We start from the raw sequence: 18,314 nt of genomic DNA on the forward strand, positions 1-18,314 counted from the left end.
GTTGCCCTCCCCTGAACATGCTCCAGCTTCTCAACATCCTTTTTGAATTGTGGTGCCCAGAAGTGGACACAGTATTCCAGGTTAGGCCTGACCAAAACAGAATAGAGTGGCACTATTACTTCCCTCTAGACCCTATACTTCTATTAATGCAGCCTAAAACCGCATTGGACTTTTTAGCTACTGCATCACACTGTTGACTCATATTCAACTTGTGGTCTACTTGGACTCCTAGATCCCTTTCACATGTAGTCTTGTTAAGCCAGGTGTCCCCCATATCTATGCATTTCATTTTTTCTGCCTAAGTGCAGTACCTTACATTTCTCCCTGTTGGAATGCATGCTGTTAATTGTGGCCCAGCTTTCTAATGTATTATGGTCATTTTGAATTTTGATCCTCTCCTCTGGGGTATTAACTACTCCTCCTAACTTGATGTCATCTGCAAATCTGATAAGCAAGTACTTCAGTATTTAGCTGCATATCAGCCCAAATGACAATGTAATATTGTGAAGTCGAAGGCTTTCAAGGTCGGCATCCATGTTTTTTTTGGGTTTTTCGGGCTATGTGGCCATGTTCTAGAAAATTTTCTTCCTGACGTTTTGCCAGCATCTGTGGCTGGCATCTTCAGAGAATGTTTTTTCCAGGCAAAGCATTCTCTGAAGATGCCAGCCACAGTTGCTGGTGAAACGTCAGGAAGAAAATTTTCTAGAACATGGCCACATAGCCCAAAAAACCCACAAAAAACAATGTAATATTGCTTTCAGTTGTAATTTTGGGTGATATGCAATTAAATAGAGGTGCTTTGGTAGATCGGATTTCTGGGGGTGTGGGAGGTCACTTAGGTGAAGGTTTGAGATGAAAACAACACTTTTTCAAAGAGAGAGAGAGCTTTAGAGATTATGGAGTGCTTTGAGAGCCAAGTGGGACTCATCAGCTGGCATCCCATTTATTTATTCAGTAAATTGTTTTAGGGTGAAGGTTTGAAGGGTGAGTAAATGTGTAAGTAAATCTTATTGAATCAATGGGTCTACTGTAGTCAAGTCTAACAATATGATTTATGCCACTTTTCCTTGGCCTAATTTAGCTAAACTTCTCTGACTGTCTAATATATATTAAGACAAGACAACCATTCAATTGATAATCCTTGTCTATGTAAAGAACTTTGGCTCTTTCTTGGAGAGAAAGACCAGTGCTTTGGTACTACCTGCCTGCCCCTTCCTTCTTTCTTTCCTTCCTTCCTTCCTTCCTTCTGCAGCTGTGGTAATGAAGTGATGGTCTGAATGATTTGTCACACATTGATCTCAGTACACCATCATCCAACTAATTTTAGAAGAGTTTGTTAGAGCATGCCAGATTGTGACCTTTATGAACTCTCATAACTGGCTTATCATAGCATACTGCTATTTGGGATTGTGTAAGGGAGAAAGCAAGGTATAGAGAATGATAAGACAAATATGGGGCAGCAATGCTGACCATAACACATAACAGAATTGGTATGGAAAGCATATGTGAAGATTCGAGGGGAGGGGACAAGAAAGGGACTGTTCAGTTGTCCAAAAACCGAAATGAGAATGATCCCCATGCCCCTCTGTCACCTCCCCCACATCTGTGACTAGAGCCAAGGACTGGTCCACCCCTAACTCACTAATTTCCTGTTTTTCCAAGCCAGGAGGGCAGGGAGCAATGCAGTGAGGAGGATCATCATTCTGGATAGTGTGTATACCATGATGACATAGCACTCGTACAGACAGGCCCAAATAAAGCTGCTTTGGGTCACTTTGGAAGTATGCTGTTTAAATTTTGTAAATTTTGTATTTATTTATTAAATGACACACACGTTTTAAAAGGCCAGAAGCTGCACCAAAGCTGTGCTCTAGTCCTTAGGACTGGAACGTGGCTTTGGCATGGCCTCTGGCCTCTTAGGACACATGCATCATTTAAACAGTATACCTCTAAAGTGACCCGAAGCAGCTTTATTTTGGCCTGCGTGTACAGGCCCATAGTCATGAACCAGCTATCAGAACACAGGTGGTAAGGCTATAGATGTCCTATTCTCACATTGCACTAGTGTGCAGGGAGCCAGGAGTTCAGAAGTCAAAGGAGCAAGCAGGACCCAAAATCAAACAGTCCAGGGTCATGAGCTATACATCATTTGCACAGTCCAGGGTAACAGATAAGAAGGTCATGAAACAGTACTGGGTCATAAAACACAGAGTCAGAGTCACGATGAAGCAGGCCTCAGAAAGAAATCCAGTTTGTTTCCAGGAACCAAAAGGGGAAAAGCCCATGCCTTATAAATCAATCAACCCCGCACCACTTGCAGACCATATTTCAGGAGGGCACTTCCCTGCCTCATGCACATAGCCTCTCACTTGAGTCTGTTCCAGACACTGCAGCCTTCACCAATGTTGGAATTATCTCTTCAACCTCCTCCTCCTTCAGAGCCCTCAAGTGGCTGTCAGAGTTTGTGGGAGAAGAGCACAGGTGTGGTAAGTCTGCTTCACCCTCAGAAGCTGAACTCTCTGGGAGGGGGGTATGTGCTTACAGGTGGGTCCACTTCATCCTCAGAAACTGAATTATCAGTGGGAGGACATGCCAAAAGCCTCCCTGATCCTTGATGGTTTTCCTCTTGATGTCACACAAAGGTGGGCTGGGGAAGCCCCTTCTGATACAGCATATTTTATGCTCCCTGCAGGACCTCTACGAACATTGCATAGTTTTCAAAGACATCTGGCAGTGGTGAGAAACTGGATTAAATTATTTCTTCTACTTTGTGGGAAAGGATCATTTAACATAGCATACCTACAAGATAGTGAAACAGCCAATCATCTGGTCCACGCAATAGAGTGATTGCCAAGAATTCAATAACACTTCCAAATGAAGTGTTAGATTTGAAACACTTTCAGACAGCAGCTTTTCTAATCCATGGTAGCACCATCATCTAGACACAAAGCATCTATAATCTATTCTCTTGTTGGATGTTGAGATATTTATTAAATCTTTGTCAGTCCAGAATGCGGAACCTTAGTAAATTATCTCAATGACATCTATCATGAGCATAGAGTACTAAATGTCTGCTTTGACACAACTGTTCAGCCCATTTTCATCATGTAGGCCTATTTGAATGTGGGGCCATCAGCACAGGCCCTGTGCAGCTTGCAATGTGACAGTTGCAGATTCAGCACAGGTGGTCTGGTCTGGAAATATAAATGAAGTGTCAGTCTAACTTTATTCATGTGACACTTATGTTAAAATAAAGTTTTTGATATTTTATATTATTAATGCAGTCAATCCTCCCTATCCAGGGATTTGGCATCTGTAGTGTCAACTATTCATGGCTTGAAAATATAAAAATAAAGTTCCAAAAATCAAACCTCGATTTTGTCATTTTATATAAGATACACCATTTTACAATGTCATTGCATATATTGGGACTTGAGCATCTATGGGTTTTGGTATCCATGTTGGGTCCTGGAACCGAACCACAGCAGATTCTAAGGGCCTGATGTCTATAATTGAAGATTTTTAACTACATTAACACAGTATAGACAAAAATTGAGGTGGGGTGGGGTGGGGTGGAGAAAAAATAGGAAATAATGCAAAAAAAAAGGAGAAAGAAGAAAAAAATAAAACATTTGTTTCCAACTTCCTTACCAATGGTTATAAATGATATACAATCTTATTGTCCTCACATAACAACAAATACTTCTACATTTTAGTTATTCCTACTAATTTTCAAAACCCACAATTAATATTTTGTCTTTCAGATCCCCATTTATATTTTAACTTTCTGTTCTTGCAAAACAGATAGAAAAACCATTACAGATTCCCAATCCTTCATTAAAACTTCCCCAAAGAGAAGAAAAAGGAAAGGATTTTTTCCTCTTAATAAGTTAGATAACTCCTCCTTATGAACAATTTTATTCTCCAGTCCTCTTACATTGAAATTGCTATCTTCTTCGATTAATAGCAGTTCTTTGAGCAGGCTAATGACCCAGTGGGGAAAGGCTACTGACTCAGGCTTCTGTGTCCACTCGCCATGATCCCATGGTGGCTAAGATGCCAAGATCAGAGATATTTGATCAGTTTAGTTAATCCTTGAGTCTCCCTTTATCAAGGGGGCACTTTTTTGCTGGTCCAAGGTCCCCTCTGACTGGTGATTATTGTGTCTAATGTCATCCCTGCAGCACAGAATTTACAAAGGACAACCTAGCACCACCATTCCAACCCAGCAACTCCTATAAATATTTTTAATTCTGTATAATTACACATTGCTGAACTTACTTGACATACAACATTTTGAAAGAAAATTTAGTATAGTTTGTTTAAATATGTATACATGTATGCATGCATTAAGATATTTATATCCCATCTATGATTGTGAGTTTTCAGAGTGGCTTACAAGTCAAACATTATAAGCATCTTCAAACAATTATAGATTAAAAAGATAGAATACAGACATACCTGTGAATAAAGCCTTTGACAATCGCCTTTTGACAAAGGGATGAAACAGATGGTCTCTTTGCAGTGGCTTCCTGGTGGCTTGAGGACATGTCATTTAGATGACACACATTCTGACACTGTCTCCAAGCCGCCGTGAAGCCGCTCGTCTGACCACGTGACAGGCAGCTTTGTGGAGCTCCAGCAGCATGGAGTTTATACACTGCACAACGCAGGAGTGTTGCAAAGCCATGGTGGCGGTGGAAAAGCCAGCTTTTTGCCAGCTCAAAAAGGAGCGGCATTGGGGCCGCGGCATGTGGTTGCCTTGACCCCGATCCAGCTTTCTCTGGAGCAGCTTGAAGCTGACCCTTCAGGGCCATTTTATACCTGCCCAGCCCCCCCTTTTCCTCATACACTGTCTAGCTGGAAGGTTTTTTAGCAGCATCAGCATTGGGAGCATGCTAAAGGATGACTGGAGAAACAGATTTTCAGCATTAAGGTGCAGCAGTGCGTCTGCAGTAAACCATGTAGTGAAGCTTGATGTGGGAAAAATCGTATTCTACTCTAACCAATCCTACTAGACTTGTGTGTGTGCCTACCTGCAATAAGCAAAATAAAAAAATTCCCTTCAGAAATTTTTTTGTTGAGCAAGCATGAAATGCAAAGGGGGGAGTACAGATAAACCTGCCTTACCAACTTACTCCAGTAGGTTAAAAAATAAGGGAAAAGAGCACAGATCTAGACGTTTGACCACCAAAATGGAAATCATAAGAAAGATGAAGGCTAGTGAAAGAAAATTTGTCTCTGGATGCAATTTGAAAGAAGCTTTCAAGTAGTCTCTAAAAGGTTGAAAATGTTTCTACTTTTACAAAGCTTTCTTGGTTTGGTTGTTTCATTTCACACAGGCATATTGTTAGTTTTGAATAAAAATTTCTTGAAACATGTTGACCTGCTCTATTATTATTATTATTATTATTATTATTTTGGTGCAGGAACAATCTCTATTCTTTCCATGTTATTTCTGCCCCTGGTACCAACATTTCTGTTAAAGAAGTGATGCCCGGAACATATCTACTTTATTTATTGAGGTATACCTATAATTTAAATAGGAATTTAAATAGGATAAAACCATATTTAAATAGGATAAAACTATATTAAATAAATTGCAGGTTAAAGCAGCAGTAAAGACTAAAACAGTTAAAAACATATACATGTACAGTTTAAAAAATAATAAGCTTAGGCCTCAAAGACTTTAACAAAGAGCCTTTTTTAAAATACTACCATTTCTTTTTCAGATTCTAACACTTACTTTTCTTCTCAGTATGTATTCTGTCTTTTATGCAAACTGCTTAACTGTTTGGGATATACAGGAACTCTGTTAAGTGTAGCATTAACAGGAATTTAAGAGAATTGGTTTTCAGAATTCACACCTCCTTCCTATTTCTAAAATGTAGCAGGATCATGTATCAGTTCCATTATTGACTCGTCACGAAATCCAAAGGAAGTTCAGATTTCATCTCCCTGAATTGGATCTCTGGAGGAAATAGCACATGAAACATCCTTCACAAGGTTGTTATATTTAGCACATGTGATAAAAGGAGCTCAATACTATTTCTATTTCAGAGTATGATAGGTTGCTCTTAATTATAAATTTAGAGGCAAGAATTTGACAGTCTAATGGTATTAAATGAAATACATAGGAGGCTGGATTTTAAATAAGTAGCTTAAACCTGATAATAAAACTTGTATTTTAAAACCTGTTAACTAGGACTTTAAAAGTGACACATTTAAAATGCAAAAGAAAATATAGTTTTTTTCACTCTGTATTGAATTTGCTTTTTATTGCATTAGCCTTATGCTTCTTTTAATTATATGGACAGATGAGTTTATACTATATAGGATAATATAAATGGCTCAGAATAATGAGAGAAAACTAAATGACAGCCTATGAAGTATGACTTTTTTTTTAAAAAAAGGACACTAAGGCGCGTTATACACGTGCCGAAGGGGCGTATTAGGGTTAGAAAGGGGCGTATTAGGATTGAGAAGGGGCGTCCCTTCCGGACGCCCCTCAACCCTAGTACGGACTGAGTCCGTACAAAATGGCAGTGCCCGTCTGTAATGCGCCTAAGCTAGGGAAGCAATTTCCACCCTCTAGGAAGTTATGGTGACTAAATCAGATTCTCTGGGTACTTCTTTTCTCTAAGATTGTGGTGAGCAAAATAGGCTCCAGATGATGAATTGCAGCTGCCAGCATTCTCAACCATTGACTATGCAAGTTAGGGATGATGGGAGTTGCAGTCCAACAACATCCAAAGGGCCATGAAGGCTTGAAGCATTCCTTTTTGTGTGGAAGTGACTGGTAACCAGATTGTTTGAAGTGAGAGGTGCAAGGAATGAAGCAAAAATCCAAGCTATCTACATAACAGAAAAATAAAGCATCCAAGAAAGTTACAAAAGGAGAGAGTTTCAAAAGAAAGACTGGCTTAAGCAGACAACATTTTAAAATTCATATTTTGGATTCATTTTGATTTATATTAAGCAATAACATGGATGGTGCTTAACTTGAAAGATACACACATACACATGATTACACAATACATTCTGTCATGAAACTGGTAGAAGCAATTTGTATTTGTATGGATTGTTTTAGAAGCCAGTGTGATTTAGTGTTTTGAGTTTTGGGCTATACTCTGGAGACTAGCATTCGAATTCCTGCTCTGTCATGGAAACCCACTGGGTGACCGCAGGGACGTAGCCAGGATTTTGGGAAGGGGGGGTCCAGACTAAGTGCCACTATTATAATGGGGCTTGGGTGCAGCGGTGCTGCAGCACACACCATTCATTTTATCTAACGAAAGGGGGGGTCCGGACCCCAAGAAATCCCCCCTTGGCTAGGTCCCTGGTGACCATGAGTCTCAGCCTTAGAGGAAGGCAATGGCAAACTGCCACTGAACAAATCTTGTCAAGAAAAATCACCATATGTCAGAGCCGTTCTGAAGACACTTAACAATAGTTTCCTTTGCTGTAGGTTCTTCTAGAAATATGCATTTAGACATATTTAGAACAGAGATGGTTTAGAAAAGGGATGGGAATTATCTGGATTTCCATGTTGTTGGACTGCAATTCCTGACAGTAGTAAATAGTCATTGATGAGGAATGCTGGGACTTAATGTTCAGCAACATGGGGCTGGGGTGGAACCAGAATTTTCCATTTGGATCATTAGTCCTAACCAGATTAGATCCAATGAATCAATGGAACTTGGTAAATCAATGAATCTATTGTAGTTGACACTGACAACTGGATTTCTCTCATTGTCTCAATGTACTCCATTGTTTATCCGCCCTTGAAAATTTTCAAAACAGTTCATGCTTTGAGTTGAACTTCCTACTTTGCACTTTTCAATCACTCTACAAATTAAAATTCTCTTATTTTTGAAATGTTCATGTTTGTTAATTTTACAGTGCAGTTCTTCAGTTACGTAAAGATGGACAAAAGTGCCATACAGGAAGATACAGTTAAAGCACTCCCAACAGATGACCATCCAGCCTCTGTTTAAAAACCTCCAAAGAAGAATACTCCACCACTCTCCAAGGCAGTTTGTTCCACTGTTGTATAGCTCTTATTGTCAGGAAGTTCTTCCTAATATGAAATCTCTTTTCCTGTAGCTTGATTCCATTACTTCTTCTCCTAGTCTCTGGAGCAGCAGAAAATAAGCTTTCTCCATTCTCAATATGACATCGCTTCAAATATTTAAACATGGCTATCATGTCACCCTTACCCCCTACCCCTTTCTTCTCCAGGCTAAATAGATGCAGCTCCCTAAGTCACTCCTTGTAAGGCATGGTTTCTAGACCTTTCTTCAGGTGCTTTCTTCCTCTCTTAGGGTCCAGTATACATGGGCAGGAAGCAGTGTGGCGCCGCCAATTCTAGGGTTACAGAGTGTGCAGCAACCGCACGCTTTGGAACCCTAGGATGTGCCGCTGCTGCCATCACGCCAGCCTCCCATCCATACGAAGGCCACCATGATGATGTACACGATGCACAGCGTCTGCACGTCATGCACAGGAAGTGGCATCATAGGGATGCATCGCAGCCCTTATGACGCTGCTCTAGGCAGCTTCTTCCTGGCTGCGTATTCTTCCCACCTGGTTTGGCTGCTCCGGGAATGATATGCAGCAAAGAGGGGCGGCCTCTTTCCCCAGTCATATGTACAGCCCCTTAGACGAAGAGAGGATCAGAGGAAGAGAAAAGTTTTCTTTTCCCAGGAAGAGAAGGTCATCTAAGATCCTTATGAAGATTCTTCCTGCTGTTGGGGGCAGGGAAGTGAAAGAGTCTTTGTGTACATGATATGCTTCTTTCCCTCTTCTCTCTCCATGTGACTGCATAAGAGACAAAAAATGGAGATATGTGTATATGTATAGTCAGTAGGAAGCAGTTTTCTCTCTTTATTTGTGGGTATATATCTTTGTGAGCTGAAGTGAAAGGAGGCACTCACAGCCACATACACTGTTTGTCCTCTCCATTGCTGGCATTGAAGTCCTTAAACCACCCCCAAATGAGGTAGAGGTAGAAAAGTTGTCCACCCATGGTGTGTTGTAAGATGGTCTTTACTTCATATATTCTTATAGTCTTCATATATTATTTCTTCCTGTTGAAGAAACACAATTGAGATTTTTCAGTGATGAATTCTGCATATTTGTATTTCAGACAATGTAGATAAAAAAACTTGGTATAAATTTCTCCCTTTTAGTAGCCTGTACTTATTATTCTGCTCCTGGAAAATACACAAGAATTTGTTGAATCAGACCACTAGTCCATTCATACTCTCCAACATTTCACAGATGAAAACTGGGACATATGTGGCCAAGCAACATCAGGGTGTGGTCAAGAAGCTAAAAGTTATTAGTATAGAAAAACGCACAAGCTAGGGGAGGCTGGAGCAGTTTACTTTTCCTTGAACTTACTGAGAAGAGCTGTATTCTGCCCTCTCTATCCAGTACCACTGCTAACTGAACTGAGTGCAAACTACTTCCACATATTGAATTCAATGTGCACCAATTGAAGAAGGTTAAAGAAAGAGGAAGAAGTGGGAGAAGGAGAAAGAAACTGAGGACATCTTAAGAGCTGTTAGAAAAAGTGGGATAACAGGGGATTAACTGGGACTGTTGTTGTTGTGTACCTTCAAGTCATTTTTCACATGGCAACCCTAAGGCAAACCTATTGTAGGGTGTTGCTGGTAGGTTTCTTCAGAGGGGTTTTGCCATTTCCGTCATTTGAGGCTGTTAGAGTGTGACCTGCCTAAGGTCACCCAGTTGGTTTTTGTGCTTAGCTGTGGAATCGAACCTGATCTCCAGTCATAGTCCAATGCTCATACCACTACACCAGGCTGGAGAGTATGTCTATCTAGAACAGTGTTATGTGTGCTTATCAGCAGAAACTCTCTAGGCCCAATTGCCTACGATTTAGAGGTTGAACCTTGCTATTGTACACATGAAACTTGTGTCCTCAGCTGTTGAGCTATGGCTTTTCCCTTACTCTTACTACATTGTAGGCATTTCATAATTAATCAAATGAATGAAACAGACCAGTGAAGCTCTTTCCACCAGTGCCCTTTAGCTTTGTCCTACTGAAAGTCACATCCATGAGTAACTAACATTTCTTTTTCACAGCCTAAGTCTCATAGAAATAAAAATGAAGACAAGCACTTTCAGAGAAAGAGGATGTCTCGTCTTACACAAACCAGTTCTTAATTTTGCCAGGAGGCGTCTAAATTTAGAGGGAGGCTCAGATGGTTTAACTTATGCTTTCTTCCAGGCCTTGCATGTATGTGCTAGCCAACCTAGATTCCCCTAGATTGACTTAGACTCCCTTAGGCTTACTCACTTCCTTAGACTCACAGGCACTTGCCAATTTACACCTCTCTTTACATATGACCTTTGCAATTTGGGCCTATTATGTTTCAAGCAGTTTTATCTATTTTTCCATTCTCCTTGCCATTCCTCTGCAATCTAAAATAAAAATACAATTACTCAAACACGCTTGTACTCTTATAGGCAGAAAGAAAACAAGAGCATTATTAGACTTGATCAGCCCAATTTTTTTTTCCTTCAGTAGGATATTGCCATAAAGTGTCTTTCCTAAAGGGTTGTCTAGACTGCTATCCATTTCCATATCCTTATGTCCTTAGAGGTTTTTTTGTGTTACTACTTTTTTTCCCTCATAAAAGTGAATTCAGCTATCCTATCTTTAGCCACCCTGCACTTGCCAGCAAATACAGATCAGCTCAGGCATTGTAGTACCAGGCTATGCTGTAGTAAAAGTGAGTATTTTACATGTTTAGATTAATTTTTATTCTTTGCTTTATTTTTACCTTGCTTTTACTAGCTTGCTGTCCTAAATTTCTTTTCTTCCCTTATCCTGTGAATACATTTCTCTCTCTCTCTTTCTTTCTGTCTCACACACATACATATACACACGTATATGTATGAAAACCTTACTGCTCTATTCAGGCACCTACCAAAGGAAAAAAATCACAAATATATATGTGTTCCTTCTTACCTTGTCATTTTTTTAACTTCCTAAACTGAATACATGTGCCTCCTTCATAAAAGAGCCATCATAAATGAGCCTTCATAAATGGGTTCACTACTTGGCTACTATCCACAGACCTGAATTACCTGGAGTTAAATAGGCATCAGGCTATTCTATTTGTATGCATGGAGTCAAGCATCCCCACATCAAATATAGGTTGATTCTAATTATTGTGCATATAAGTTTCTGTGCATCAAACTTAAACTTTGCTGGTCTGTGCCACTCCTAGATTTCTTTCTACTCAGGAGTATTAAGGTTTTATGGTCCTTGTGTATAGGACCCGTTTCCCCCTTAGATTTATTAGACATTGTTCACAAACTCTATAGAGCTGTTCACTACCACCATATTTTGACATAATAACTGACCCCTTGTACTTCTTCTTGCATGAAAACATTGGATAGCCTTACTGTTATTCTTTGTTCTGATTTGTTGTTTTTTGCAATTCTTGACAGAACAAGGGAATATAATGATGATAGTGAGGTATGTCATTAAATAAAAAATTAATTGTGATTTGCCTAAGGATTTTGTCAGGATAAAATAAATATATCACTGTTTATGTATCTATTGCCATTTGAAAGAGGTACATTGCCAAACTGTGAAATGAAGGCAAGAGATGGGCTTAAAGATAAGTATTGTAATTATGTTGAAACAATCTGTAGCATGAAAAACAGCTAGCAAAGCAAACAGGGCAGGCCTTGAGGTCATTCCTTTTGATCAATTTTAATTTGAATATTTCTACTCTTAGGTAAACATCAGGCAAACCCCTATTTTTTCCTGGCATGAACAAATTCCCAGTCAAGGTACTTGGGAAAGGTCCTGGCTGGTGGGTCATAATGAGGTTGACTAGCCCTTCTTGTGAGCTGCTTTTCAGATGCTCAAGGCCACACTTTCAACAGAAACCTTCTAGTACTTGACAGCTGTGCGGATCCCCCCAGGTGGACAAATACGTCATCACTGGATGCACCAAAGTGGTCACCAAGAAGCCCAAATATACTGACTTTGGTCCTCATTTTGGGTGCCTCGACACTGTAGAAATAATGCAATTTGACACTGTTGCTCCTTCCTATGCAATCCTAGGATTTGTAGTTTAACAAGGTATTTCACCTTCCCTGCCAAAGAGTGCTGGTACCTCACAGAAAAACAATTCCCAGGATTCTGTCAGATGGCATCAAATTGCATTATTTCTACAGTGTAGATGCACCCTTTGTGTAACAAAAGGAACCAGGTACACTTGGCATTCCTTTCTCCTCTTGCTGGCTACAAAGTCATGCAGGTTCAGTTAAAAACACATTATAGTCTCTATTAGATTCAATGAACACTACCAGAACAGTAACAGGTGGGACGTCTGAATGCAGCTATGACAATAGCTGACCCTTCATATTTGGTTCTTCTGTGTTCATTTTGGATAAGTGTGCTGTCATTCTCTGCTGTTGTTCACTGTTTTTCCCAATACATGCTTGAATAAAGTAATAACTCCCCCCCCCCCCCAAAAAAAATATTGCCAGTATGATATTATTACGGTGAGGTTTATCACACTATACTCTTAACGAGCCATGATTCCAGTGTGACTCCTCTAGCTGCCTCCTGCTGCATTCTGGGATTGGAAGTTTTAAGGAGGGGTATTTGGAATTCTCAGGCACAGAAGTTCTCTGCCTGAGAATTCTGAATACCCCGCCTTAAAACTTCCAATCCCAGAATGCAGCAGGAGGCAGCTAGAGGAGTCACACTGGAATCATGGCTCGTTAAGAGTATAGTGTGATAAACATCTATGTGAGGTATCATACATGAATGTTTTAATCATTACTTGTTTTGCCATTTCTTGAAGATAAAATGTACATTCATGCACACATTCCCCCAAGCAACGTTTGACAAAATGTCCTCAATTAACGTCTTTAATCGTGTCATTTGTATATCATTTGTGTAGCACATAGTTTGAACCATTGTGTACCGGTGTGTGCAGTCGTATTTTGGTCAAAGATATTTAGAAGGTTCTTATGGGCACTCTCAGAAGTTCTCTACTCCATCTTCCCTCAGTAATGTTTCCAATGTTACATTGCTCTATACTCTCCCATCATTACTTCTGATAAATATCTAAGATATAAACGGCATATATTATTTTTATGCATATGTATGGTCTAAGATAATCCTTATTTGAAAAAAAATATGATAATATTTTATAGAGAAATAGACCAATCCATAGCTGAACTCATTGCTGAACTCAATGGATTTGTATCAGAATAATCTTCCCAAGCATTATAGCTTAATATAGTATTTGGCATTAGCAACATGCCATGATTTTACTAGGGGAAATTCATTGTGAAAAGTGACACATATAATTTACCACAAAGAACTGCATGTAGAGTACAAACATTATGAGCCCTTTGACATTGTTTTTGTGAAAGCTTTTGACAGATGGCATAACAGTATTTCCTAACATCAGAGCAGCTCGCAATAAATACTTTCCTCCTTGTATTAAGTTTATTTTACTAGCTTGCGTTTTGGCTCTGATGAATTGTCTCAAAGAAAGGATGTGCTGGGTAAGGTTTGGAAGTTATAACTAATGCAGAATCACCTTAACACTATTTCTAGATACTCAAATTTAGTTTTGGAACAATAGCAACATAAAAACAAAACAAGGTATCATTCTGAACTTTCCACTATTTTTCAGAACAAGAATAGACTTTGAAAAATAAGATAAAAAGAAATCTATCACAGTTTATTTCCAACCCCCCCCCTTTTTTTTTTTTTTTTTTTTTGCTGTGTAAAGGCATATGAATATTGATGATGCAGAAACATTTTGCTTCTAATACTTCAATACTTATTATACTAATAATATATTACAATGGATCTGTTGTGGAAATTCTTTGGTGTCTGTTTTTATAGTTCTGAAACTTCTCCTTTCCCCAGTTTTCCATGATGTTGATGGCTTTATCCAGCTTTCATTTCAGAATGCCACATTTTGAATGTTCTAAGTCTGCAATAAGCATAATATGCATTATAGAAAAATAGTGCTGAAATGGTCCAATATTTTATAGCAGTGGTGAGCCAATATGTCACATGTTGAATGCTGGTAAAACTAATATTAATAATGGTACATTGTTTAACACTGGCAGAAGACCCTATATAGCCTGTTAGATTTTTTTTTTCATTCAGTGCTAAAAATGAGTCACATACATTTTATAAGTACTTGCTAATATATAGGGCTGTTACGAGAAAGGAATGTCTGCTGACCACGTAGAAGTTATAAAGGTACAAGAAGAAACCCACAAAAATTCACATAAAGCTTTCTTCAGATTGGTTTCTTTTAAATTCAGTCTTCCTATGACACAGCTATGCTTCTGGGCAAGAGAACCTCAGAAATATGGAAGAGGTGGGACATGTAGGTTGCAAATTTATTCTCAGTGTTTCACATCTGAAATATTATGTGCAAATTGAAAATGGCTCCTGGAATGCTGGGCCTCAGCAAATTATTTCTTTTGCCTTGACCTAGGTTGGCTATTTATACATCTCCCCTTTCTCAAAAGAGGAAACAAACACACAAGTCCTGGTTTGCAGGGAAAGACAGAGGATAAATAATGTAATAAATGGATAAAAGGAAACATATCACAAGAATGAGGGCAGAGATTTGCATAAAATATGTGTATATTAGTAGGTGCTTTTTTATATTAAAAGAGAGATTAGTAGATGCCCTTTTAAGGTTAACTTTTTTTAAAGCATACATATTGCCATAGTCTGGGAGAATCTGACACAGACGATTTGTTTGCCTCCTCTGTCTATATAGGTATTGTTGGAGTTGACATATAAAACCCATTCCATTGTTTCTTATACATTCTTTTAGTATACACTCATTTTCTCAATTTTACATTGGCACTTCCCTTTATTTAACCTAGTTCATAATAACATCTTTTCTTTATTTTCCAATGTCAGAATTTAAAAAAACACATAAATTTTCCGAATAGTTTCTCTAGTTAGTTATTTGTACCCTTTCTTGTTTCTCACCAATTGGATTGCAGGTATTGGTCAGACCAAACAACGGCGATACTACAGTAATTGCAACCTTTAGCAGTTGGTTATAACTTTACAAGTAATAAAATTAGAGATTAGCTTTTTTTTTTTTTTAAAAGACATGATTGCAAATTTAGGGAGGTTAAAGTCTCATCAGAGGTTGGGGTGTATGTGTTATGCCATCTGCATCTCTGTACTTCTAACACACCTCAATGGTCAGAGTTAGCATCAGCATACAATAGCCCCGGACAGCTGGCCCTGGACATGGTTGTGGCAATAGCATATAGCCATTCCAATTCCCCACAATTTCTGAGATTATGACATTATTGTCATTATTGCAATAAATTAAATTGCTCACCATCACCCTCTAGTAAGACAGAGGTCAAAGGCCAACTAATATTAGATGGGTCTGCGCAGGACTACATTTTACCACCAATCTGGCTGTAACTTCTTTTCTTTCTGTCAATTGTGCTGGCAAACCATGTGCCATGATATTAATAAAATGGCATATATTTAAATGAGTTTAAAATGGGGGAGTGGTAATGAGAGCCAGAGTAGTTGTTGAGTGTTCAGCTACATCTCTGGAGACCAGGGTTCAATTCTCAGCTCAGCCATGAAACTCACATGTCACATGCTCTCAGCCACAGGGGAACGCAATAGCAAGCCTCCTTTGAACAAATCTTGTCAAGAAAACCTCATGAGAGGGTCACCTTTGGGTCACTCTAAGTCAGAAATGACTTGAAGGCACACAACAACAACAACAACAACAACAACATGGGAGAAATGAACACCAGCCTTTATTTTTTTCCTCTATGAGTGAGGGCACTCCTGTGGGATTTATTAGGAGTGGTGTGACTGCTTATCGATGTTCCACGCACTTCCAGTGACTCTGTTTTGTTTTGATTCAAAGGTAAAAGTTTGGTTCCAGAACAGACGGATGAAATGGAAGCGGGTAAAAGGAGGGCAGCAAGGAGCTGCTGCCAGAGAAAAGGAACTGGTGAATGTGAAAAAGGGCACATTGCTCCCCTCGGAGCTTTCCGGAATTGGCGCAGCTGGCCTTCAGCACACGGGGGACTCATTAGCAAATGACGACAGCCACGACAGTGACCACAGCTCTGAGCATGCACACTTATGATAAAATACGATGGAATCACAACTCTGTTCTCAGGAAAGACATGCTAATGCAGCAAGCCTTACACGGACATTGTTGACATATGCAAGTGACTATCAGGCAATTAAACATATATATCTATATTCTTGGACTTTATCGGTTCTGCTACTCTCAGATTCTTTTTTTGAAAAACACAAATTCTGTAAGTGTCACACCTTAAATGTGCCTTGTGAGCAGGAGCAGAAGACAAGCTTCGTTTTGAACATTCCAGAGTTCTCTGTCATTTCAATGACAACAGGCAGGTATTTTTTGCTTTAGCTTGCACTGAAAGACGCTCTCAACAAATTTAATATACTGAAAGGGGAAATAGCACAGTGCCAACAGAAACACTGTGTCGTGGATATGAAATGTATTTTAACTCTGTATATATCTACTTTACAGCCTTTTTACTTTTCACTCGTTTTTAGCAATGCATTCATATTAGCTAACGGCAATACTCACTCATGAGAATAAATGGCATTTTTTTGTCTCTCTAATTTTGTTTTGTGTCCCAGAGATATATGATAAAGCAGACCATGGTGTTCAGAGTATCAATGATCCAAAGAGAGTCTGCTAGGGAAAAACCTTATACCACAGACAAAACAAATCTTATGTTGCATTTACTATCAACTGCTGCTAATAGGAAATTATTAAAACTTGCTCCTCAATTTTTCTTACCTTATAACAACTTTTTAAAAAATAGGATCATACCTGTCAGGAAAATAAAAAGCCAACCGTCCATTCATATTTAGAATTTATTAACAAGACCTAGATGCATATGACTGTAGCTGCTAGTCACAATCCATTTACTTTAGAGTATCCATGCTCTTGAAGCCACTGGGCTGTGGGTAGCAGTTTGTGTTATCATTTGGAAGATGTTTCTGCTTTCAACAAATTAATTTAATATTCAGGAATTAATGCCACATTTTTAAAATATAAGGCTATGTTTATTGCCTCTGTTAGTGGTTAAATTTATTAAAGATAGCTCTGTATACATCATGCAAAGGTCAAGGCATTTCTCCATGTTTTTCCAAGCTTTTGTGTACATACAGTGAGATAATAAAACCAAAAGTTACACAAAACGGTGATTGTACTTTGTAAAGGAAATGTTTAATAAATGATCCTTTTGAAATAATCCTTGTTCTCCTTTGTAGTTTTCATAGGCGACTCAAAATATTAGAACTGTAACTTGTTCTAAAACTGAACCCGTCTTTGATTTAGATATTACAAATTGAGCTTTCCATGCTGGATGAGGCTTCTACTCTGGTACATTGGGGAAATTCTTTCCTCTAGCAGGAAAAAGCATTCCACAGCTAAAGAAATCTTCAGCCAAGAACAACAAGAACCACACTAAACCATTTCCCCAGATTGCAAGCAAATATTAAATGGATATTTTTGTTGCACCATACTGGTGGAAATGGAGAGAAAATGGCTAGGTAATTGTACATTGCAACTCAGTGATATTTAAGATAGAAAAACAATCCAACCCATACAAGACAAAGACATTTTAATAAACAACCCCATCATTTATTATCATTTATTAACTTTGGTAATATCACACTGTAAACATTGCACAGGCTAAATCTCCCTTAGCCACAATGGCTGGGACCAGCAGTATTTTTGATTTTTAAAAAATATTTGCATATACTTAAGAGATATATTGGAGATGGGATCCAAGTCTAAACACTAAATTCATTCATGTTTCTTACATACCTTATACAGGTAGCCTGAAGGTACTTTTATAGACAAAAGTTTTAATAATTTTATGCATGAAACAAAGTTAGTGTACACTGAACCATCACAATGCAAAACTGTCATTATCTCAGCCTCCCACATGGACAATTTTGAATGTTGGAGTATTTTGGATTCCAGAATTCTAGATAAGGGATACTTATATAAAATGTATGTTCTACCTTTACACCATGTAGAGATGCTTGGTCCACATTTTTACACAAAATGTGTGAAAATGTTAAGGCTCAAGAATTCTGTAAAAAAAGGAGGAAAATTTACATAGAAAATGATATTTTTTGGGAAAATTGCCTACACAATATGTATATTTAGGGAAACTATATGCCAATATGGCATTAAGTGGGAATTTACAAGGTATTAAAATGTATAGACTGTTTT

At 38.6% G+C, this 18,314-nt stretch overlaps 1 protein-coding gene across 1 annotated transcript in view; it reads left to right on the forward strand.

Annotated features, from left to right (window-relative positions):
- MEOX2 (mesenchyme homeobox 2) overlaps positions 1 to 17,166 on the forward strand; it is an 84,028-nt gene extending 66,862 nt beyond the window's left edge. Inside the window, exon 3 of the mRNA XM_089531368.1 lies at positions 15,948 to 17,166. Coding sequence (XP_089387494.1) covers positions 15,948 to 16,172 — 225 coding nt within the window. The 3' untranslated portion in view covers positions 16,173 to 17,166. The remainder of the gene's footprint in view (positions 1 to 15,947) is intronic.
- The last annotated feature ends 1,148 nt before the right edge of the window (positions 17,167 to 18,314 follow it).

This window comes from Sceloporus occidentalis, unplaced genomic scaffold (assembly GCF_023333645.1).
Source record: "Sceloporus occidentalis isolate IW3139 unplaced genomic scaffold, rSceOcc1.0.p SCAF_7, whole genome shotgun sequence".
Lineage (NCBI taxonomy): Eukaryota > Metazoa > Chordata > Lepidosauria > Squamata > Phrynosomatidae > Sceloporus > Sceloporus occidentalis.